At 49.0% G+C, this 25,092-nt stretch overlaps 1 protein-coding gene across 1 annotated transcript in view; it reads left to right on the top strand.

Moving 5' to 3' along the window:
* Ninl (ninein like) overlaps window positions 1-25,092 on the top strand; it is a 66,061-nt gene that overhangs the window by 25,584 nt on the left and 15,385 nt on the right. The window contains exons 4-15 of the mRNA XM_032904403.1: window positions 1,193-1,365; window positions 2,767-2,833; window positions 5,384-5,574; window positions 6,299-6,451; window positions 9,793-9,957; window positions 12,731-12,867; window positions 13,491-13,631; window positions 18,904-19,078; window positions 19,958-20,068; window positions 20,169-20,249; window positions 22,686-22,818; window positions 24,699-24,805. Of these exons, the coding sequence (XP_032760294.1) occupies window positions 1,193-1,365; window positions 2,767-2,833; window positions 5,384-5,574; window positions 6,299-6,451; window positions 9,793-9,957; window positions 12,731-12,867; window positions 13,491-13,631; window positions 18,904-19,078; window positions 19,958-20,068; window positions 20,169-20,249; window positions 22,686-22,818; window positions 24,699-24,805 (1,634 nt within the window). The remainder of the gene's footprint in view (window positions 1-1,192; window positions 1,366-2,766; window positions 2,834-5,383; window positions 5,575-6,298; window positions 6,452-9,792; window positions 9,958-12,730; window positions 12,868-13,490; window positions 13,632-18,903; window positions 19,079-19,957; window positions 20,069-20,168; window positions 20,250-22,685; window positions 22,819-24,698; window positions 24,806-25,092) is intronic.

The raw sequence follows: 25,092 nt of genomic DNA, 5'->3' as shown, positions 1-25,092 counted from the left end.
GGGCGTATCCATCTCCTTAGCTGCACTCCTTCAGAATCCCGACCCTGACTTCTTCTCCAGAACCCACAGCCTAACCCGTGACTGCTTGCCTTCTCTGTCTCCCCTCCCACATTGGTTAGGATGGTGTAGCTGTGCAGGTTGGAGGAAGGAGGAGGGAACCACAAGGAAGTGTTGGGTGTGGGGTATTCCTTTCAGTCTGGAGACCACAGTCCGTGCTGCAGCTGTCCTGGGCCTTTAGACTGCACAGGATTGCAGTGTGCTTTTCTTTGTGGCTCATGCTTGCCTAAGGAGTACCTCTAGTCCCGAGGGGTTGATATCCTAATGTAACCAGCATACAGCATACCTAGCAAGAGTGAGGATTTTTTTTAAAGAGACACGTGTGCCTCTCACTCTGGCTATCCAGACCACTGAAACAAAGCACCCAGGGAGTTGGGATTCCACCCCCCCACCCCCCCACCCCCCAAAATCTCATACTGAGAGAAGGAAATTGCTGTTAAGGGAGATCTTGTCCCAGGAAAGCAAAAGAATTTCACATAGGGCTGATAGCAGTAGAGACTGGAGTCAAAACAATGATGGGTCATAGCAGAGCCAGAACCACACCTTGATCTGGAGTGCCAGTTTATACATATCTCTTGCCTTCTAGTTAAACCTTAACTTTGAGGCAGGTTCCTGAAGTTAAGGTTCCTGAGAATTACTAGTGACGAATTTAAAGACACTGAAGGTACCTTTCTCCCACAGGAGGGGGTTACTGGGTCTCTTTATCCCTGTTCTTAATGCACATTGATGCATCTGCTTTTCACTGTTAACTCAGCTCTTTTAATCAGGTTATTGTGATGGTGACTGAACCTAGCTTGCTGGGGCACACACTGCAACCCTGAGTCCAGTACAGTAAGGAAGGAGTTATGGGAAATAGTCCTCAGATACTTGAGAAGATAGAAAGAGCACCTGGTACTCAGTAGGAGTGTTCTTGCCCAACCTGACTCCTGGTTTTGTATCAGGTAATAGGACATCCATGAGCTGTCAGCTGACCAGTGTCCTTGTGTCCTCCAGACTAACAAGTGGTCAGCAGCGTGTCGGTGAGCCATATGGGAGTTAATAGTTCAGCTTCTTAGGGAGGGTCATGTCACCATGCAGGGCCTACAGCCTGCTTCATAGCCATCCCCTCTCCACTTGTCTCCTTTTCTCCTTCCAGCTACTTCCTGTGCTGTCCCTCCAAAGTACATGAGTGGCTCTAAGTGGTATGGCCGTCGGAGCCTCCCTGAGCTCGGTGATTCTGCCACCACAACCAAATATGGATCAGAACAGCAGGCCAAGGGCAGTGTGAAGCCTCCGTTGAGACGTTCTGCATCCCTGGAAAGTGTGGAGGTTAGTCAGCCAGCCCTTCCCGTTGACACTGGCAAACACTGGGGACGTAATTGTTAACTTGTCGCTGCCCAGAAGAATGGTCCTGGAGAGTTGTTAGCAGCCGGGGTACACGTGGCAGCTGTGCTTCATGTGAAGCTCTCTTCTCTACCTGGGGTACTTCTGGTCCCAGGCCACACTCCTTCAGATTTGGAGTGATGGGAACTTTGTCGTGACCTTTATTTCTGTCTCTGGGCTCACCAGCCACACCTCCCTTTTATTATGGAAAGTCCAAGTTAGGACTTCCGAACAGGGTAGGTAACATCATGTGCCAAGGAGTGGGAAAAGAAGCCTTTGGCAAGCCTCAGGGTTAGGGATGTGGGTACCGCCTCCACAGTACTGTCTGCTTCAGGGTATAGCAAGGCCCACACATCTGTAGTCCAGCCAGGTGCAGCTGGTGCCTCCTGGAGGGTGGGAGCTGGCCCTGCTTTCCCTGCCCAGAGCCCATCTACTGTGGCTAGCAATGGAGCCTTTCCTGCTTCGTGCACCGGATAGGTGAGGTGTCTCAGTGGAAAAAGGGATCTCTGTAAAGCCTGGTGGGAGAGAGGGGACACATCTGAGTTAGTGACCCTCCACCTTTGTCGTGATACTTCATTTCTGACTCAGAATACGAGCACAGAGAATGCTGTTGTCAGCTGAGTTAAATGCATTAGAAAAATAAAATGGAGTGTTTATTACCAACATGCATTCTGACCCCTGGGAATTGAGGCAGCTTTAAAGGAACAGAATCTTGGTCACCCAATCATTCATCCAGGAAGCCCCAGGTCACACAGCACTGGCTCAGAAGGTAGTGTAAACTCTGGCCTGCTGATGTGGTGAGGGTTTTATTCAGCTCACACATTCCTTGACGGCCCTGTCTTCTCTGCTCTCTGCTTGCTATGGACTGTGCTGTCCCCAGAACGCCTAAAGGGGCAGAGGCTTGCCCTTCCGTTTGCTGGACTGAGGGATGATAAAGGATTGCGCACAGGGCCATGATAGTCACAGTGTTTGTTGAATTGTCCGTGAGTGGAACGTAGGACAATTCCTGTCAAAGCTGGTCAGATTCTGCTGTGGGATGCAGGGGCTTTTTGTGTTTTCAGTGTGGCCTGCGGGTAGTTTATGCTAAGGAGCCAGAGTATGCAGAACGAGGCGTGTGGCCAACCTTATGTCTGAACCCTTTGCTTTGGAGAGGGTGTTAGTCTTTACAACATGCAAAACTCTGCTTAGTGGGACCACAGCCTGTTGAACCTCAGCCTGGGGGTGCCATCCAGAGTGCATCTTCAGTTAGCCCCTCCTACCCCAGCGTCCTTTGTGCTTATTCCTGGTGCTCCATCTACTGCGTCACCCACTGGGGTGCTCACATCCTTTTCTCCCCTTTTCTCCCAGAGCCTCAAGTCAGATGAAGATGCTGAGAGCACTAAAGAACCACAGAATGAATTATTTGAAGCACAAGGTAACCCGTGGCTTCATATTTCACGCCGTGTCTGATTAGAGCTCTGAGAGCCAGGTTGTTGGAGAGGGCAGTGTCTTGGGAACTCACGTTGTATATGTGTGAGGCCCTCGTAGGTTCCTCCTCCAGAGATGGTTAGAACATTGACTTCACCCCAGAGACAGTCACTTGGTCTTCAATTCCCCCCAAGACCACCACTTGCTGAGACAGAGGCTTCTGGACAATGTCACAGGGTGCGGTTGCTCTTGATCATGACCTGTGAGCTCCAGTGTGATCCCAGGTGACAGGTATGACCCAGGAGTCTTAGGCCAAAGGGATCCGCATGGCCTGCTACCGTCTCTTGTGCTGTGAAGGGGGTCAGACCCCACCCGGGTTTAGTTGTCCTCCAGAAGAGTAGCACATGGTCCTGCTCCTGAAGAGCCTGACACGGCAACCAGAGGCCCACAGGTGAGCACATCAGCACTTCAGCGTCAGGAGAGTGTAGCTGGACCAGGGCTCTTGGCCTTCAGAAATGCTGTGCTCTGCGGGTGACACTGAACGCAGATAGCCACTGGGTGCACAGGCATGAGCTGGATGTGGAATCCATGGCACCTTTCTGTGATGGCAGTTGTGTTACATGTTCATGGGGGTGCAGAAACTCAGAAAGTTTTTTGTAGCAGTACCCTAGGAGACAATATGGAGGTTCTCTGGGGAGGTGACTTGATTTATTTCAGACTCGTATTTGCCTATTTGCTTCTGTGATGACAGAGAATGAAATAGTGCTTAAGAACCCTGGGCTGGCTCAGTGAGTAGAGCTTGTTACATAACCAGAGGCCCTGAATTCAGACTCCCAGCACTCATATAAAAAGTTGGGTTTGATAGGGGTTGGAGATTTAGCTCAGTGGTAGAGCGCTTGCCTAGCAAGCACAAGGCCCTAGGTTCGGTCCCCAGCTCCGGAAAAACAAAAAACAAAAACAAAACAAAAGTTGGGTTTGTCAGCACACATCTGAAATCCCAGCACCGGTGAGGCAGAGACAGGGGGATCCCTAGGACTTGCTGACTACCTAGGCAAGTCCAGTCAGTAAGCTCCAGGCTCAGTGAGAGACTCTGTCCTGGAGAGTAAGGTGGTAAGTGATTAAGACACCTGACATCTCCACACATTACATGTATGTGTATCAATGGACACATGGCAGACAGACGGACAGACAGACAGACAGACACACACACACACACACAAATAAAAAAAATGAATTGACTCTTGGAACTTAACTGGAGAGATTATACCAAGGCCAGTGGCAAACAATTTGAAAGCAAGAAGACAATATACAGTTAGCTACCAACACCAGTAATGCCTCAGAAGTGAGTCGCTTGCCAGCATGGGGGTGTCCTCTGTACCTGAACACTCTGCAGGTTCTAAGAACTGGCCAGGAGGCAACTGCTCAGGCCTTTCTCACCCTTTCAACAGGCTGAAGGCAGTCCGAGCACCTCTCACTGAGTGCAACCAAGGCTCATGCAGAGCGTTTTTGATGAATTTAAGAATAAGAGTGAGGGCCACACCAGGCCTTGATGGCCACAGCAGCCAAACGCTTCAGGCTGCTGCTGCAGAGCTGCTCTGGGAAGGGGTTGAGGTACTTAGGGGAAAAGGTGGGTAGCATGGCTCAGTGTCACTGATACCCAGGGCCTCTGCTAAGACCATGAAGGACAAGTCCTGAACCCGGGGAGGACGTGAAGGTGACTCACATAACTGGTCTGAGTCTCAGATGAGAGGACTGCCTTTGAATCAAATGACCTCTCAGCATGACTGGTCTTCCTCATAGCATAATAGCTCAGGTCTCCTCATACAAGGTCTGGCCAGCTGGGCTGCTGATCTCTTGTGCTATGGGAGCCTATCCCACAATCACACAGCATGACTTCTTTTACGTTCTGCTGGTGAAAGCTGTCTCAAGGCTTCTGAGGTTGCAGAGACCCCTTGGTAGTGGTCAAAGAAAAAGTATCAAAATTCAAAGTTTTGTTTTTAAACTGCCTCATGGGGGAAAGCCAAAAAGATGAGGGCAGTCATTTGAGACAAGTGGAGAAGCGAGAACATGAATGTGGCATGTTAACACTCATGTGTTAGGCTGCAGTGACCAGGAAGGGGGTGTCTGGGGCTGGTTGCACAAACTGAATTCTCTTCTGGCTGCAGAGTGCCCAGCCACAAGTCCACTGTAAAGCATTGGGAGGTGCCCAGTGGATGCATTTGTGGAGCTGAAAAGACATTAGCCCACCCATGAAAACACAGAGTTTCTAGTTTTGATGAGGCCTCATTGTCCTGCATACAGAAAGTCCCCAGCACTGGGATAATGTCCTGCAATCTATGGATCAGGCTGCACTGGCCACAGACCCACAGGCCCTTGGGTGTGCTTTCCACCGCCCGGCCCATGATGTCATTTGGAATACTCAGGCTTGAGGACACTGGCTTTTATGTTACTTGTTGAGTTATGAAAGAAACGTATGCCCATAAGCCTAAGTATTCCATTGTAGTTTCTTTATTATTATTATTTATCAGCATTTAACTATGACCCTCCCTTGCTTCAGGCCAGCTGCGATCCTGGGGTTGTGAGGTTTTCGGGACAACCCGGAAATCCTGTAGCCCCTCCATCAACACTCCTGAGAACCAGGTCCAGGGCATCTGGCATGAGCTGGGGGTTGGAAGCAGCGGTCACCTGAATGAGCAGGAGCTGGCTGTGGTCTGCCGAAGCATCGGGCTCCACGGTCTTGAGAAACAGGTGAAGACCCAGAGCCACCTCAGTGACATGGTTATTTGTAGTGGTCACATTTAGTGTTGAGCCAGGAAAACCAGCTCACCGGCAGACAGCAGTTTTTCTTCTGCGGTTTGTAATCTCAGATCTGTTGATGGCTTCTAGTGCCGTTGCCTAAAACTCTGAGATACCTTTGAGAGTCAGTCTTCACCCTCACAGCCCATCCTCATAATCTTTCAGCTGCTTTCAAGGGTCTCAGCTGCTTCAGTTTCACTTCCAGCTGTCCTTCTGCCTGAACCAAATACCCTTCTTCTGCCTGAACCAAATATCCTTCTTCTTCTGCCTAGCCCAACACAGCTTGTGAGCCTAGCTACACCCCAGGTGTAAGGTACCAGTCTTTTGGGAAGACTTGGACAGGAAGTTGGCTGTGGTGATACCATAGGCTCCCACCTGTTATTGTTCCTACCTGATATCCTTGCTGGACCATAAACTGTAAGGTTCAGGCTGGGTTTCCAGCAAATTCTTGCCCCGAGTGAACACTTGAGTATCTCTAGAGTTAGGACCTTCAGATGCTGCCCCCTCCCAACTGGCAAAGCCATGTAGTATCCAAACAAACCAGCTGAAGCAGCCTTTGTAAAACAGCTAGACAGTTTAGTCTTTGGATAAGCCAAGTGCCCTACTTGGGTGCTTGGAGCCAGAGGGACAGAGCAAGGTGACTCTCCAGGCCTGAAGGGTGCTGGCTTTTGTCTAGGAACTTGAAGAACTGTTCAGCAAACTGGACCGGGATGGAGATGGCAGAGTGAGTCTTGCAGAGTTTCAGCTTGGCCTGTTTGGTCATGAGCCTCCTTCGCTTCCAGCGTCTTCCAGTCTGATCAAGCCAAATGGGCCTTGGTCTCACTATCAGGTAAAACGGGAGAATTAAATGTCAGACACCAACAGTACTTGGTGTTGCTCCTAGCCAGATGAGGGCACTGGCTGATGACCCTGCCAGTGTCATGGCACTGAGCACAGACACTGCATAAATATGCACATGCAGCACTCTTGGACCTGGAGCTCATCTGGTGGTGCTCACTCCTGACTGTATTACTCACCTTCTCTAAGCTCTGTCCATCTGTAAAGTGGAAGCAGTCTGAGTGAGCACCTACATCAGGAATTTCAGAGAATAATGCCATGTGGGGAACATGGCTGTTCCTCAGATTGTCCTCTCTATGTGCCATTGAGTGATGACTTTCAGTGAGACAACTGTCTCCCTCTCCCATAAAGGGAAACTAAAAACTAAAAACGGGTTGTACACTAGTGTAGCTTGTCTGAGTTTTGTCCTCCACGTGGATTATTTTTTCTGACCCGAAGTCTTGAATTTTATTTTGTATAAGCCACCTTGCTCAGAGGTGACTGGCCCCACACACTGTTTCATGAGCATCAGGACATAGCACAGGCCAGCTCTGGGGACAGGCACTGGTGTGGGCAAGGTGCATTTGAGAATCTGAGCTTTTGACTGAGTCAGTGGGGCTAGGCAGGGCAAAGCACTGCAGAATGGTAACAGCCCTGCGAGTCAGAAATACCAGGAGCTGAGTGTGGATTTCCCAGCATGGGCAAGCTCTGGGCCATTTTTAGCATCAGATAACACAAGTCATGTTCAGTGTTGGTTTAGCTGGATACCCCCTCTAAGTGAGGCCATGTGTTTCCTGTGCTTTGATGTCACTGTCATCTGTTATCAAATGATATCCTCAGAGTCTCTGAACCCCTTCCTACAAGTCCCAGCAACTGTCTGGACACGCCAGGCTAGCACGTGAGGAGGACTGTGGGTCCCATGTGCTTCTCAGAGGTTGCCTCCTCACCTAGTCGCCTCACCTATGGAGAGATGAAGTCATGGTCTAGAGCCTAGGATGTGCTAGAAGTTACGGTCCTTTCTGTACACCTTAGTTCCTTTCCTTTCCTGCTCCTGGTGATGCTCCTGTGCTTCTGGCACTGTTGATGTTGGGCCATATTCCCCACCCTGTTTGCCTTGCTCACTAACTGTCTACATTCAGGTATGCAGCACAGGCGTGCAGCTGCATGCATACATACTTAGTGTACCGTGCTCTCTGCACAACTTAGTGAATGTACACACATCCACCATACTTGCATTGCTACAGTAGACATGGCACATCCATTTTATGTGTGTATCGTCTGTGCACACACGATAAATTCTCACCAGTTGTACATATGTTCCCTATACATTCACTACCAATTATGTATGCACATTTCTGTATGTGTACACCCAGTCTAGACATCTCAGGCTTTCTGTGTGTGTACCCACTCTAGACATGTGCACATCCATTGTACATGAGGACCCCTGAAGCACATTGTACCCACTGTAAGTGCATACCTGCTGTAGACCCATATGCTTCTGCTGTGCATGCACATGCACCATATGTAGATGTGATTAGGCTCTGTACACACATCACCCAGTATAGACACTTGCAGTCTACCATCCCTACACACCCACACATCCACTGTATGTGTGTACCTTCACATCTGCACATTCACCTCTATAGTGCACACATACCCACTCTAGATGTGTGGTCAGTCTCTCTGTGCAGCGCTCAGTATTGACCTGTGCACCTTACTGTATATGTGTACCTACTGTGTACTCCACATCTCCTCTATGTGCACATCTGCTAAGACAACCACAGGTTCTCTATATGCACAGTCATTGTAGATACACAATAGAACAAAGGTTCTGTATGTGCACCCAGTATAGATATGTCCACATCCACTATACTTGCACACTGTATACAAACACATCTTACTGTATGTTCTCCTGCTGTAAACATACGTGTAGGCTCTGTACATATACACCCATTTGCTCTTCTACACTGTACCTGTGTATACATAGGTGCACATCAAATGTCAGTGTATACCTACCGTAAACATACATAATCACAGCAGACATTTATCTCCCAAATGTATAAACTCAAATGTGTGTTTACATACATGGCACACATTCATGCCTGCTCACAGTTTGTATGCAAATTTGTGCACACATTAACATAAGCCTGTACTCGGTGTGGATACTCGTAAGTGCACACACACTGTGTTCTATCATGTTATGGCACATACTGCCAAGACAGGGAGAGGACAGAGCCTGATTAGCAAAACCCCAGATTCCTGTCCTTCTGATGTCTCTTGTTTCAGGTCCTGGGGGGCATGTCCCATGTGGGCTCTGGTGGCATGGTGTCCCTAGCTCCATGAAGGCAAGCTCCAATTCACCTCTGCATCCTAGAGCCAGAGAAGGGTTAGCAATTCCTCCTTGTGTTCCAGTTAGACAAGGTTCCTTCTGTAAATGGGACAAGATGTCTGCTTTGTTTTAAACAAAAGGTGTGAAAGACAGCCACACAGCTCAGCAAATACTCTCCCTGAGCATGCGGGGGAAGAGGCTGGGCCTGCTGGGGAAGAGGTTGGGCCTGCTGGGGAAGAGGTTGGGCCTGCTGGGGAAGAGGTTGGGCCTGCTGGAGAAGAGGTTGGGCCAACTGAAAGAGCTGGTGTGTTGGACAAGAGGGGAACTGGAGCTGCAGGATGGTGGGTGGCAAGAGAACCCATAAAGTCCTCCCCAGTGCTGAGCTTAGCAGCTGGGCTGTTGGAGAAAGGCCCAGGAATCTCAGTTCTGGGAAATCTGTATTCTGAAGCGGGGTTCTGGGGCACTCTGGCTACAGCAAGTTCCTCCAGTTCCAAGGCTCCTTTTCTGAGCCCATCTGTTCATTTAGAGAGGCCTCTCTCTTTTCCTGGACTACTTGTAACCTCCCCAGTTCTTAGCAAGGGAGAAATGCGGGGCCAGCTGTTCTACCCCTTTATGAGCCCATCTGTCATTTTCTCTTTCCTGGTGACTAGTTTCTTAGCAAAGGGAGAATGGCCAGGCTCAGGCCTCACTTGGTGACTAGTTTGCTGAAGGTGACAAGGTGATAAATAAGAGCAGGTTTCAGGGATCCTTGCAAGACCAGGGCTGGCGTCCCAGGACTGGGTGCAGTTCCATTTCTGTCCCTTGCAGAACCATGTGATCCCAGGTAAATCCCGGGCTACGCCAAGTGTCTTCTCTAGGGAAGGGGGCTGCAGATCATTGGGGGTATGCGTTCTCTTCTTTTAGGCTCTGATGAGAAGGCAAAAACCCGAACACAGGCCGTCAAGGTGAGACATTTGTTAGTGTGCACAGACGCCACAGGCTCAAGCTACCTGAGTGCTCAGGGCATCTTCCTTCCTGATGTGCAGGAGGAGAGCGGCTGCCACACCACCACGACCTCGTCCCTCGTGTCTGTGTGCTCAGGCCTGCGCCTCTTCTCCAGCGTCGACGATGGCAGTGGCTTTGCCTTTCCTGAGCAGGTCATCTCTGCATGGGCCCAGGAGGGCATTCAGAACGGCAGGGAAATCTTGCAGGTTTGCAACTCACTGCTTGTGGCTGTCCTGTTGGGTAGAATCGAAGGCACTGTGGGGCTGAGCAGGGAACATGGGAGCCACATGTCCCCAGGAGATGAGTGCAGCAGAACATGTGATGACAGCATTTCACCCCGTGCATGAGAGCCCCCAAAGGAAACCATTTTTCATATTTTTTTTTTTGCAATTAAAATGTAGAGAAATTTAATGTGAAACTTTAAAACATAGAGAAAACAGTTGGGAAATGTCCATTCTAAGGTAAGGTGTACACACCATCCCTGATTGTCTCCTAAGAAGGAAGTCACAGTTTTCTCTTTATTATTATTTTTGTTGTTTGTTTTTACTTATTTACTTTTCATCCTGCTCACTGACCCCTCCCAGTCACATAGTCTTCTTTGTGCTAAGAGGACATTTAATTAGCGCCATCGGTCAGTCGTGATGAGCCCCGCCTGTGAGCCGACACGAGTGGGGTTCCTCACAGGTGGGCTTGTCCTTGCTCCCTCGGTTTTGTTGAGTTGCATTTGTGGTTTAGACAGAGATCTACCCTGGGACAGCCAGGTCAGGCTCATTGGGGCCAGTGGAGATGAGAAACTACCTACTTCCAGGAACTGGTATAAACTAGCTTTAGTTTTCTTTCCAAAGTTTGCTTCCATTGTTTGGTGGTGCGGCTGGAAGACAATTCAGCAATTAAGTCTGCCTACTGCTCTTGCAGAGGACCCAGCCTCAGTCCCCACTCCCCACACAAGGTGGTTAATAACTGCTTTATGTAATTCCAGAACCCAGGGACCTCATGTCTCTGGTCTCTGTTGTCATGTGCACTTGGGAGCATACCCCCACAGACACATACACACACATAATTAAAATTTTAAATATATATATTTTTAAATCACAACTAGGGAGCTGGGCAGTGGTGGCGTACGCCTTTAATTCCCAGCACCTAGGAGGCAAAGGCAGATGGATCTTTGAGTTTGAAGCCAGCCTGTTCTGCAGAGTGAGTTCCAGCACAGTCATATCTATACAGAGAAGCCCTGCCTTGAAAAACAAACAAACAAACAGACAAACAAAAACTTCAATTGGGTAGGTGGTGGTAGCACATGCCTTTAATTCCAGCACTTGGGAGGCAGAGACAGGCAGACCTCTGTGAATTCCAGGCCAGCCTGGTCTACAGAGAGAGTTCCAGGAGAGCCAGGGCTACACAAAGAAATCCTATTTAAAAAAAAAAATCATAAGGAGGTCTGGAGAGCTGGCTCTGTTGGCAAAATATTCAATGCAGATGCACGAGGAGCAGAGTGTGTGTAATCCCAGCCCTGATAAGGCAGAGACAGAGAATCCTCAGGCTTTGGCTCCATGGCCTTAACCTACTTGAAAACCCTAGGTGCTAACAAAAGAGCTTGTCTTAAAGCAACAAAAGCAAACAAACAAACACAAACCTAGGAGAATTGCATCTGAAGAGGAACACCACGGGCTTCCTTTCGTGAATGTGCACCCACATACACGTGAGCCTCTGTTGGAATTTTTCCAAACATAGATAAATGTGTTACACATTCTAGCCTAATTTTCTTAGTATTGGTATCATACTGTGTCACTATTAGTTTATGCAGTTTATAATAAGTTATTATACTTAGGTTGCTCTTTATAGTTAATTCCTGAAGCTATATACTTTATCATTTTAAATACTCTTGTTCCTACCCTATGAGTTCTAGGATCAGAGAGAGGTACGAGCCATCACGTAGCTTTATTTTGTTTTTGGTTTTTATTTGTGTGTGTGTGTGTGTGTGTGTGTGTGTGTGTGTGTGTGTGTGTGTGTGTGTACATGCGTGCGTGCCATGGTGCACATGTGGAGCTCAGAGGACAACTTCAGGTATCAGTCCTTGCCTTTTATTCTTCTATTTGAGACAAGCGTTCCTGTCCATAAGTGCATATGCCAGCTGGCTTGTGAACTTTGAGAGCTCCTCCTGCCTTCCTGTCATTTCACCATTGGAGTGCTGCCATTGCAGATGTGAGCTACAGCACCAAGCTTTACTTGAACATTCAAACTTCGGTCCCTACACTTACGAGCAAACACTTTACCCACTGACCCACTGACCCAATCCACAGCTCTCTGGGGTAGTTATGACAAGAAGCTGTTACCATGACATATTTCTCTAACTTTTCTGACCTTGATCCATCTGGGAACCCTTGCAAGGAAGGGTGCATCTGTGTGGCTCCCAGCACTCTTGTCCTGTCTGTGGGCTCTATATAAGACCTTTTCATTCACATAAAAAGGAGCCCATCAGGGGCCTGACTGGCCCTGAGGAGTTGGATGTCAAGTGTTAAGTGGCATCTCAGGACTTTGTTTTTCCTCTTGTTTTGTGATGATTTAGGCCGTAGGGAAACTCTCTTCATATGGGTGGTCCAAAGACTATGTTAGTACTTAAAATTGTTGGTTTCAGAGGGGAAGGGCCCTACTCCCCAGCTCTCTTCAGTCCACGTGGTGTGTTGAGGAGGGACATGCTCCTTGCTACAGCTTTTACTTTGATTAGGTAGAAGAACACTGTCCATGTTGGGTTGTACCCACGGTTGTAATGGGGTCTTGAGGACTACATTGTGATGAGGAACCCCAATGTTGACAGCCCAATTGAGTTACTGGGGTTGAGAAAGAGCACACCAACAACCAGAGGCACTTGCGGACAGGAAAAGGGCAGATGCTTGCTGTAGTAGCCACTGTGGGTATGAGCCCCTGCACTGTCACAAGATAAGAGTACATTTGAAGAAGTCTCTCACTTCCTGATTCCAGAGCCTGGACTTCAATGTGGATGAGAAGGTGAACCTCTTGGAGCTGACCTGGGCCCTTGACAATGAACTCCTAACAGTTGACGGTGTCATCCAGCAGGCAGCCCTAGCCTGCTACCGCCAGGAACTGAGCTTCCACCAGTAAGAGCCCACAAGGGAATGGGATAACGTTCTGCTGGCAGGGTCCACCTCTCAGGAACTTCATACCTCCTGTGCCTCACCTCAGACTCCCCTGGTGACTCCCAGTCTGCATGTTCCCTGCTCTTCCGCAGGAAACAGGAGAACAGAGGAGGTCAAGGGCCCATAGCTGTTCACTGTTGCTGCTTGGATTGTGTGTCCCCAGAATTGAAGATAACCAGCACATCCTTAAATGTGGGGCCATGCTTAGAAAGCCGTATGTCCAGGACCTCGTGATCCACTTTTATTGTTTTAAGATTTGAACTTGACCCTCATCCTGCTGATTCCAGAGCTCACTGTTGTGGAAGCAGAAACCCTGTGGCTTGAGAGGGCCCTGCTTCAAGAGTAGCCAAGGGATCTCTGGGCTAAGGCTAGCAACAGAGGAAAAAGTCCTTTTGAATAAACCTTCCTGAAGGTCTGGGATCCGGTTTATCTTGGTGTTGAGGCCATCATGTGGCCTTTCTTACTATGTGCACTGGTAAAATGGTCACAATTGTAGAGTACTCCAGGAGGTGGTGGTTGGGCAGGGAAGCCTGGGCAAGTCTGTCAGGCTGACAGCAGTGTCCCATCTGTCCTTCCCATGGCAGAGGGCAAGTGGAGCAGCTGGTGCAGGAGCGGGACAAGGCGAGGCAGGACCTGGAGAAAGCTGAGAAGAGGAACCTGGACTTTGTGAGAGAAATGGATGACTGCCACTCAGCCCTGGAACAACTCACGGAAAAGAAAATCAAGTAGGTCCTGGGCCGCTACAGCACTGGCTCTCCCATTCCTGGAGACCAGCCAGGGGCCAGGGCTGCTGCTACTGAGGGGATCTTGCTGTTTTACTGGAGCCAGTGGAAGTCGAGATGACTTTGGGGACAACTATTTTGAAAGGAAGTTTGTATCTAACAAGCAGTGTCCTGCTTTTTGTGATGTGGGCACAGTGACCCCTGGTGTCTCCCGTGTGCCTGTGGCTGTGGGGACAGTAAATTCTGGCCATGAATTTACTGGGTTACGTCTTAACTGGAGTTGTCTACATTGCAAGATGGTGAGTGCTTTGGAAGGAACGGCCCCAGGGCTGATCCATAAGGGTCAGTGAGAGAAGGTGGCTCGGTGGGCCAAAATGAAAACCACAAAGTTACCTCTTGGGCTTATTAACCAGGCGTCGGAAGAAACCCCTGGCACGAAGATTAGAGCTAAGGCATCAGAGGAGCATCTCCGGCTCTACTGTGGGAGTCCTTGGCCTCCTGGTTGTCCTTAGCTAGGTGGTCATCTCCCCGATGCCTTCACAGCCCAGATCTGTGTTCCTAGGTAAACCAGAGAGAGTGTGCTGATTGTTCCCCCTCTTCTCCATCTTGGGTTGGGCACTCATCCAAGAGAGGCCTGCAGAAGACCAGATCCCAGTTCTGCTATGCCTGAACCCTTCATTCAGCTCCTCCCCTCAGGGCGTGGTGGGGCCAGTTCTGCATCTCTATGCTTAGCACTGAGTGGCAGCGCTTGCCTCAATGTAGACTGCACTACGTGAGAGGAGAAACGGAAGGCAGTTAGGAATGGGTTGCTGAGGAGTCTGTGCGTCCTGACAGCTTGGGAATCTCCCCCAAGTGTTACTCAAGATAGTGAAGAAGCCTTCCACACAGGCTCGATGGGAGTTCGGGGGATTTCACAGAGATCTTCATCCTCCTTTATTTACTTTTGTAGCTTTGGTGCCCGAGTCCACCGACCTGGCAAGGGGACTATTAGGCCATCATGACCACAGGGACAGGGAATGAACAGGGTATGTAGGATTGGAGCCACAGCAGGCTAGACCACACCTTCTGTAGCTGAGGGCAGCTGGCCTCAGGTACCACAGGTTCTGCTGAGTAATCCTCCTACGTCTGGAGCTCAGCAGCCAGCGCCTACCTCCTATCAGTTTGATTGTGTTCTGCTAAATGTTGGGTTTAGACAAGAAACCCACTTCTCTCTTTGCCGAGGGTGCTCTGCACTGTTCCTGGGCATCCCAAAGCCAGAGCTTAAGGAAGGAGATAATGAGGTCTCAAGCTGCTGTCTTCCTGTCCGTGTCAGTGCTGCCTCACCCCCAGCATCCATCCCATTTTCAGCCAGAGAAATGGAGAGTCAGACGTGCTCATAACTTGCTCACAAGTACTCATGGATGAATGGAGTTGAAGCCTAAGTCTTCTCTCTCCAGGTCTTTTTTTTTTTTTTTTTTTTTTTTTTAAGGCTTGGGACCCAACCCAGGGCCTTGGGCTTCCTAGGCAAGCGCTCTACCACTGAGCTAAATCCCCAGCCCCCTCTCTCCAGGTCTTACATCAGTCTTCTCTCCCTTCTTCCCAGGTCTCATGCATACTAAGCAAGTGCTGGACTACAGAGCTATGTCCCTAGCCCTTTTTTTTTTTTCTTAGCAGTACATGATGGTGCTCTTTAATTCCTTTTTTTATTTACATTTTACATGTTATCTCATTTCCTGGTTTCCCCTCCAGAAACCTGCTTTCCCACTCCCCCTCCCCTGCTTCTATGAGGGTGCTCACCCACCCACCAACTCCCACCTCCTCACCCTGACATTCCCCTATATTGGGACATCGAGCCTTGACAGGACCAAGGACCTCACTTCCCATTGATGCCAGACAAGGTCATATGCAGATAGAGCCATAGGTCCATTCCTGTGTTCTCTGAGGATGGTGGTTTCGTCCCTGGGAGCTCTGGTTGGTTAATATTATGTTCTTCTTATGGTGTTGCAAACCTGTTCAGCTATTTCAGTCCTTTCTCTAACTCCTCTATTGGGCACCCTGTTCTCAGTCCAGTGGTTGGCTGTGAGCATCTTCCTCTGTATTTGTCAGGCTCTGGCAGAGCCTCTCAGTAGACAGCTACATCAGGCTCCTGTCAGCATGCACTTCTTGGCATTCACAATAGTGTCTGGGTTTGGTGTCCCTACCCCTTTTTATTTCATTTTAAAACAGTCTTACTGAGCTCCCCAAGCTGACTGCCCACTTGGAATCTTCCTGCCTCAGTTTCCTGAGTAGCTGTGGTTATAAATAGTAGCACGGAACACTGTGCCTGGCCAGTCTTACATGATTTCAAAGATAGCTTACTTATTTAGGGAGTGTAAGAACCTTAGCCAGATATAGCTATCTCCCGAGAGGCACAGCCAGAGCACATCAAATAGAGGCGAATGCCTCCATTGGAGGAATTAGAGAAAGGACTGAAAGAGCTGAAGGGGTTTGCAAACCCCATAAGAACTTTAATGCCAACCAACCAGAGCTCCCAGGGACTAAACCATTACCCAAAGACTACACATGGACCGACCCTGGGCTCCATCTCTATATGTAGCAGAGGATGGCCTTGTTGGGCACCAATGGAAAGAAGCCCTGGTCCTGCCAAGGCTGGATCCCCCAGTGTAGGGGAATGTCAGGGTCGGGAGGCAGGAAGGGGTGGGTGGACCCCTTATAGGAGAAGGGAAGGGGGATGGGATAGGAGACTTAATGTCCGGAAACTGGAAAAGGGAATTAACATTTGAAATGTAAATAAAAAAATATCCAATTTAAAAAAAGGAAAAAGAAAAAAGAGCCTTAGGTTGGAGAAGCACCAGGGGGTGCAAACCCTGCTCACTTTATCAGGCCAAGTTTGTTACTAGGCCTCTTAGAGTCAGCTGTGGCCCTCGGTGAACTGTGAGGAACCCCTACTTCTCAATGGCCTGTGCACTTAGTTACTACAGATCCGCTGGATAGAAGGGAATCTCTGCCTCCCTTCCTGCATCCAGTGCTACCCCACACTGTCCGTCAGTGGTAGGACAGGGCTTGTGTTTGTGTCCACAGTGCCCCTCTCTAAGGTCTGGGGAAGGGTAGATGCTGCAGGCGCCTGTGTGTCAGGAGGGTTGTGTGTACGTTGACATTGTAAGCATGAGGGTTGAGCCTTGATTGCAGCTGTGTTTGAGAATAAGCCGTAAGTGGCTGTGGACGTTCGGCTGTGAGTATATGGGTGAGCCTGGCTGCATGCTTACTTACTTCACTGATACCTTCACAGGACGGTGGTGTCTACTTTAAGTGTTTCCAGTCAGTCTGAGCTGGGGCCTCATTATACAAGGGTGTGTATAAAGCTGAAACCACGTATGGGAGACCCACAAAGTGGTGGAATCAGGGCACTTGATTTGGTGGTCCAGGTCACTTCCCCTTGGCATGGACCACTTTGGCTTGTCACAGAAGGGCGTTTCCTTAAGGAATAACTTGGTATGTTTCTGCCCTCATGAGCAGTTGGTGACTGTTGGTTTCCCAGCTTCTGAACTCCTCCCCAGTGCTCTGGCCCAGGCTGACTCTCATTCCTACACTCTAAGACCCTCTCCTTGTTTTCCTGCCTTCTCAGAACTGCTCATGCAGTCCCTCTGTTTTCACAGTGAAGCTGTTATTGAAAGGAGAGTAGAAAAGGCTTTGGGTATGGTTCAAAGCTAGAGTGCTTATTTAGAAAACAGATGGCAGATGACCAAGACAGGTGAGCAGTGTGGTCACTAGATTGCCATTTTCTCTCCTTGATGTCTCCTAAGGGTTGACACAGCAATGACACTTTCACTTTACTCCCAAGTGCTGGGTCCAGAGTGGCCACAGGGCTGCCTCTAGCTGCTCCCTGTGTGTGGCACTGGTGCCTTAATGCTTCCCAGGATCTCTTCATGCTAGAGGTGTGCAGCACAGTCCTACTTGTAAGGCGCATGCTCTCAGTCATACACCAGCCACTTCCCAGCCTTGCATTAGTGATGTTCACAGAGGAGCCTCCTATTTAAACATAGTGTTTCAACACTGAAAGCAAAATGAATTCATATCCTACTTTGAGTCGTAGAACTGTTACATGTCTAGTTAACATGTGTAGGGCTTGGTCCTATCCTAGGAAGATTCGGTGGTGTGTCTCTATGTGTTTATTATATACATGACTGAATGTGGGAGTGGGATGCAGGTGTCTGCAGGTGTACCTTAACAATACTAATACTACTAGTAATAATGAGAGATAACTGGAGAAAACACTTGGTGTTGACTTCTGGCTTACACGTGCCCACGTGGGTGCACATATTTATGTCCATGCACACACATACATACACACACACACACACACACACACACACACACACACACACACTTTTCTGTTGGCTGTAGAGATTCAATTGTAAGCATGCAATCTTTTATTCATCTCATGCATTTCTAAGGTTTTGAAATGGGGTGAAAGGGCTAAATAGGATAAAATATATTGTGGAAATATCTTTTTTTTCTAGAGCCAAGGACTGAACCTAGGGCCAGGCAAGACTTTTACCACTGAGCTAAATCTCTAACCCTTAAAATATCTTTTAAAAACAAAAGTTCCCCAAGTTTTTTTTCAAGCATAAATCAGATTTGTTACATCTTTCCCCCAAATCACAGTTTCCCTTCCCCCATCTTGTTCCCTGTAAGGTATTGTTTCTGGAAAGCTCTAAGCTGAGATAAAAGTCCAGACTGTGTTAGCTGCAGGATGAATGCACACCCTCTGTCAGGTTTAGTCACTGGCCCTGCTGAAGTGTCCTGCAGTCTAGAGAGACTTGAGGCCGTGCAGCTGCCACTAGAGTGAGAAGACTAAGGCTTGCTCCTCTTTCCCACTGTCGGCAGCACTTGCAGAAGCTGAGAAGACTCTGAGGGAGCAGTTCCTGCGCCTACTTTCCTGATCACGGGAGTTCACTGTCCACGGGTTTTGTGCAGCCTGGTTCCTATAAAGGGAGGCTGACTTTGATCATCTAGCATCAGAGGCCTGCCACAGGCTTCTGTAGGCTAGGGGCTGCCTGGTATGATGTGGTACAATGTGGGTGCAATAGGTGGAGAGACATAGGACATCAAGGGTATCTGCACAGAGATCTCTACCCACTTGTTCACCCCAGGACTCCAAGTATAGCTCTGAGTGTTTGCTACCACCACCCCAAGCTCCTTGTCTCGGGTCAGCTCCTCCAGCCCAGGAAGGAAGAACATGCAGAGGGCAGAGTGACACTTCAGGTGGGACTGTGCATTGTGTGCTCTGTTGTAGGCACCTAGAGCAGGAGTACAGGGGAAGGCTGAGCCTCCTGCGGTCCGAGGTGGAGATGGAGCGGGAGCTGTTCTGGGAGCAAGCCCGCAGGCAGAGAGCTGTGCTGGAGCAGGATGTGGGCCGCCTCCAGGCTGAGGAGACCAGTCTGCGTGAGAAACTGACACTGGCTCTCAAGGTAGGTGGGATGCGTCCCTGCTGTACACTGGGAAGGCGCATATTGGCAGAGCAGGGTGATGTCATGCTCTCACTCAAAGTAGGAGGTCTTGGCTTTGCTCCATTCTCCTCTATTCTAAGTCATATGATCTCAAAGTCAGAGTGAATCAGCAACCGCAGCCAGTATGGCTGCATCCCTAGGGTCAAGGAACACCTCTAGACACTGCCTGCATGACCTGGATTCATAGCCACAACTTTTAGGGTTTGGGTGAGTGTCCCTGCCTTGTACCTACCCTGCTTTTGGCTCCCCGAAGCCTCTTAGCTGTGTGGACAGCCAAGCTCCAGAAGCACTTGCCTGTGTGCCTTCTCTCTGTTCTGCTCCCAGCTTCTTCTTTCCTAATGCCTAAGGGCCCCTGGCCTTTTCCCCGCCTCCCTGGCTCCTGCAGCCCCTGCCCAATGTGGTAAGAGTATCTGGACATAACTCACATCACCCACTGATGTGATGGCACTCTCTTGACCCTTCTCAGCACAGCACTTTTCTTCCGACACCCTATGCTGGACCTCTCAGCCATTTTGATACAACTTTAAACCCATCACTTTAAAAGCAGCTTAAACACAACGCCTTACCAGCCCTTTCTTCCTTCCCCCATGAACGTTCTGAACATGGGAGTGGGAGCAGAGAAAGGGAAGACGGTGGGCAGACAGTCACCTCAGAGGTGTTAGGTTTGTCGTAAGAGATCGGGTTCTAACAGCGGGCAGCCACACATTCGCTCTCGGGGCTTTTCCTGAAAAAGCTGCCGTATGGTGGGAACAAGCCTCTGCCATACAAAGAAGTGATGTAGAGACTTGTCAGCATCTTTCTCTGTGTCCTGAACCCAGCCCATACCCACCTGTCTCCTAGGAAAACAGTCGATTGCAGAAGGAGATCATAGACGTAGTAGAAAAGCTTTCGGATTCCGAGAAGCTGGTTCTCCACCTGCAGAGTGACCTCCAGTTTGTGCTGAAGGACAAGGCAAGCCTTTTCTACTCACAGCAGTTTCTGTGGTCAGGGCATCATGGCCTGTCTTCCAGGAAACCTGATATGTTGGTATGCACATGTTTCTCTCTTTCAGCTGGAGCCTCAGAGCATGGAACTCCTGGCCCAGGAAGAGCAGTTCACAGCCATCTTGAATGATTATGAGCTTAAGTGCAGGGTGCGTGTCTTTCCCTGAGTCTGCTTACCCATCTCGAGCACCCCTGAGTCCTATTCCTACAGCCTTCCCTACAGCAGTGGCAGGAAGGGGTGGGCCTGCTACACAGAACCAACACCTGGCTCAAGACCCCAGTGGCCACGTGAGGCCTCATCTCTTTCCCATCTTCTCCTTGGTCGTCAAGTGCAGGATGCCCCATAAGTGATTGCAAGAGCTTCTTTTCCAGCAAGAACTTCTTATTTCAGTCTTTGGTCAGCCATACATGGGCATTGCATGACTAGTCAAATCCCAAGACAGAAAGTGTTCCCCGACTGTACTTCCAAATGAATCCTCCTAAAGAAATTTCAGTGTAGGAAGATCAGAAAGGAAAATCAGAGTTGAAATGACCCGCTTCTAATAAGAAAAAGACCTTTGAATTACTAAAGATCTGCCACAAATCCTTATTAGTCAGCTCTTGGTTAGGCTTAATTTACCAAAAGTTAATTGGTGTAAAACTTACCAGAGGCACTATTTACAAAGAGCGGCACATATGTGGTTGACTTTAGACACTGTAGAAACCCTTGCCCTTGAAGGTAGATATGCAATAGTGTGCTGTCTCTGCAAATGCAACAGCCGATGCAGGAGAAATGCTTGCACCCAGGAGCTGAAGGTCAACCTAAAAGCAAGTAAATGCCTATAATCCCTGATCTTGGGAGGAGAGGCCTGAGGATTAGGAGCTCAGGGTCATTTATCTCTTGACTATACAGCCAGTTGGAAGGCAACCCGGGCTGCCTGAGACCTCGTCTCCAAAAACCCCCAATCCAAAACCTACAACAAAACAAACACGGCAGTCTGAAAAAATATTGTAAGCTTAGCTTAAAAACAAACAAGCAACAACCAAATCATGAGAGCCTACAGGCCCACCCTCTTGCTCCTTTAGATCGCAGGTATCAAGGGGACTGAAACAGTAGCTGCTGCTTATGTTAATTTAATAGAAAATGTCATAGTCTTGGAATAACACTTGTGATTCTAGGATCACCTACAGAGGCTGCACTGCCAAGTGACCAAGGATAAGTAATATGGGTTCTCAGGTAATGGGCACTTAAAATTTTACATGAAGTCGTAGCTCATTAGTCGACCCCCATACATAGCATGCCTAAGTCCTAGGTCTGGTCTTGAAAGCAAAAATAAAACAAACCCATTCAATAAGGACAGAAAATCTCAGGGTGTCAGTAGCATTACTGTTCAGTCAGTTAATTTCTCTGTTTTTACTACAATAATAAAAATGTGACAAACACAATAATTTATAGCTATCTTGAAGACATTTCTAAAGGACAGGGGGAGCAGACAGCTGAATTCAGTTGCATCTGATACTTTACAGCTATGTTGACTGTAAGGCTTTGCTTTAAGTCAACTCATGCTGAAAATCTGTAGCTACTACTGAGAATACCAAGAGAGGCATTGTTATGATACCGAGAGTTATAAAGTAACCTTACATGATATGAAAATTGGTCCTACATTGCAGAAGGCTGTAGAATCAGTCAGAAAACACACTCCAAAATGGAACTGCTACTGTTTGCGTGTGTCCTTGGTGTCTTTCCCTGTGATCTGTCGTAGGCTTCATCCAGGCAGAGTACCCTACACGCTGAGTAGATGAATATCCTTGAAAGACAGTGGCCATGCGTGCTTTTAGGGAGCAACCTCAGAACTGGGGACATGAGCCAGGCAGGGCTGACTGTTCTCGTACTTCTCAGGATTTTCCAGGATTATGCCGGAAGTTTCTTTTCTTGTCCTTTTGATGAGCAAGTGGCCGAGCCTTCTCATCCATACACATTTCACTGAAGTCCAGAGGAGACTCTTGTCACAAATGCAGACTCTTCGTCCTCACCAGAGGGAGATCTGGAGATCTGGGAGAGACATCTCCCAGTCCAGTCTCCTATTGCCCAGCAGACTGTACCCCATCAGGCCTCTGTTTCCCAGATAATACCTTTTCTCTCTGCCAAGGGCATCACTGCTCTGTAGCATTTAATCTAAAGCAAATGGCCTAACAACTATAGAACCCCATGCCAATTCCACAGCGACTGAGGGGAGGAACAAATACAGCCCCAGAGATGTCCCAAGATGTCGGTGCCCATGCGTGCAGCACACCACTACTTGATATAAGCAGCACCTGTTGAGAATTTTCCTCATAGCCTCAGCTTTCCTTTTGTCCTTGAACCCCTTTTATATATCCAGTGACGTAAGTGTGTCGAGAAATGGTTTCCCTAGCTCCGCCAGGACCTAGGTAGTTAGAGTCTTAGGTGCAGATTTAATTACATGCTGGAAGTCCAGAACCCACGCCTGCCTGATGTCTAGTCTATAGTGGATGCTTACTACAGAGTGGGGCTGATCTTGGGTTTGGCCTCTCAAGGCTGAGTGGCTGCAGCGGCTGGAGGAGGTTATCTGTCTCTGCCCACACAGGACCTACAGGACCGCAATGATGAGTTGCAAGCAGAGCTAGAGGGCCTGCGGGTGCGGCTGCCCAGGAGTCGACAGAGCCCCTCAGGGACGCCAGGCACCCATAGAAGGTGGACCCCTGGACGTGGCCCAGCAGGTAGGAGCTCAGTCTGGAGGCTAAGTTGAGAGTGGGGCTCCAGGGCATGACCACAAGGCTGGACATGTGGCACCCCAGAGGAAAAGAAGAGAGCAGGACGGAAAATGTTGTTTGTAGAAATCACGAAGGTTATAATTCCTTGACTCCAAAGGAGACAAATTTGCCTGAGGGCATGTTTCCACATTGGAGCCTATGAGGTCACAGGCAACTTTGTGACAGTGCTGGACTTGGGAGGTCATATAGCATGGTGGGCATAGGACATTCCCAGTTGAGGGAATCCTGGCCGCTGGGTTCAGTGGAAAACACACTGCAGGCTCTTCTGCTCTCGAACAGTGGGGTCAAGACGAGGGCCCATGTTTAAGTGTTCTTGGTCTTTTTTAGAGGCCAAGGCCGGTGTTGTGGAGGTGCCACAGTTCTTGTGGAGGACGGGGGTACTTAGGTGGTCTCTGCCTTCTTACTGGTTGTACCAGGCAGTCACCAATGCAGTCACTCCAGCTCTGCTGTCTTCAGCAGTAGCAGGTGACACTCTTGACCCATGGAATTCAGCAGCCCTCCCCAGTTACATAGTGGCAGCCTAAGCCCCTCAGTGTGGTTCTCCAACCTCAGAGCACTTGAGCTTCCATGGACCCTACAGCTGTTTACGGTGGAAAGACAAAAACACAAACAAACAAACAAACAAAAAAGATATACTCTTAGGCTCTCCATGAGGAACTTTACCTTTGTGAGGTCTAGATGGCTGCCAGAATCCCCAGGGAGTCTCAGGAAGAAATAGAGAATGGCCTTGGCATACCTCTATGGGGTGGGTGGGGGAGGGGAAGAAGGTGTGGGGTGCAGTCCCCTGTTGTGCAGTTCAGCCCAGAGCCCAGCCTAGCCAGAAGGTAGAGCATGATGGTTGCTCCTCTGGTGTCAGTAGGAACCTGAGTTGCACAGAGCATGTGGCCTTGGTCAGGAGTGCAGGGATAGAGCATTGTGGAGCTGTTCACATTTTCCTCTGCACCCATCAGAGCCCTCACAGAGCCAGGATTTCCCAGACTGGCCTTAGGTGACTACACTGTCACCTAGAATCACCCAGAAAACACAAGAGGAAGACTGAATAAATGAGCCGGTGCATACATCTGAACATGTTCAAAAGTGTGGAGACTTGGGCATGAAGCTCTCTACACAGAAGGGAGCCTACGGAACTGTTGTCATTCTCTCTTGTCTCCCCATTTCCTCTGTGTTCCCCGCATCATTTGAAGCCAGATTTTAAATGCGGTAAATATACCATCTGGTGAGGATCTTTCAGAGAGTTAAGGGACCTGATGAATCTAGTGGGAACCTCTCTTAGTAACCAGTGATATAGTAAAGACTTGAACCTTGCTGGAGAGTGGTTTAGACCTTAAGAGCATTTATTGCTCTTGCAGAGGACCTGGGCTCAGTCCTAACAAACACATGGTAGCCCACAAACATCTGTAACTCCAGTTCCAGAACATCTGACATTGATTTCTGACCTCCATGAGCACTGTACATACATGGTGCATAGACACACATGCAAAATACACATACTCATAAAATATAGATAAATCAATATTTTTCTTAAAGATTTGAACCTCTGAGTTCTTAGCAGTCTTAACTTGCAAAGCATAGTTTGTCCCTTCCTGCTGTCCATAGAGTCCTCAACCACAGTGCCACTGGAGGGCAGAGTGGCTCTTACTACCAGCCCCATGTTCTTTATATAGTGCAGGCGGAGGGCAGAATGATCATCTTGCCAGACCCGCACTCACACATGCTACAGGTGGAAAGCTGCTTTGTCACTCGGTGGTGAGAGGACAGATGAGAAGGTCAAGAAGATGCTGGAGGCGTCCTAGGCATACTGTCACACGGTGTCCTCTTGTTTGCAGACAATCTGTTTGTGGGTGAGTCTATCCCAGTGAGTTTGGAGACAGAAATAAAGATGGAGCAGATGAAAGAAAATTACCAAGAGCTCAGGATGCAGCTGGAGACCAAGGTCAGGAGACTTGGAGCCCCGGGCTGCAAAGCCATGTGCTCAGCCTCTCAGACTGCTAAGCAGGGCAGGCCATTCTGTCCTACCGTCGTGTCCTTGTACTCCCTGGTAGATTTTACATTGGAAGCTTTTGACAGAGCCTTGCCTGTATGTCTGGATTATTCCCCCTCCCCTAGGGCTTCCAGGATGTGGAGTGCTGTCCCTCTGGTCTTGTGATTGCTCCTTAGTTGTCACACCTCTGTGGGACTCACGGTACTCACCAGGTGTTTGGCCAGTCTTGGTCCCAGGCC

This window comes from Rattus rattus, chromosome 5 (assembly GCF_011064425.1).
Source record: "Rattus rattus isolate New Zealand chromosome 5, Rrattus_CSIRO_v1, whole genome shotgun sequence".
In the NCBI taxonomy this organism is placed as follows: domain Eukaryota; kingdom Metazoa; phylum Chordata; class Mammalia; order Rodentia; family Muridae; genus Rattus; species Rattus rattus.
The sequence above is the reverse complement of the archived record's forward strand: the minus strand, read 5'-3'. Positions and strand labels throughout refer to the sequence as shown.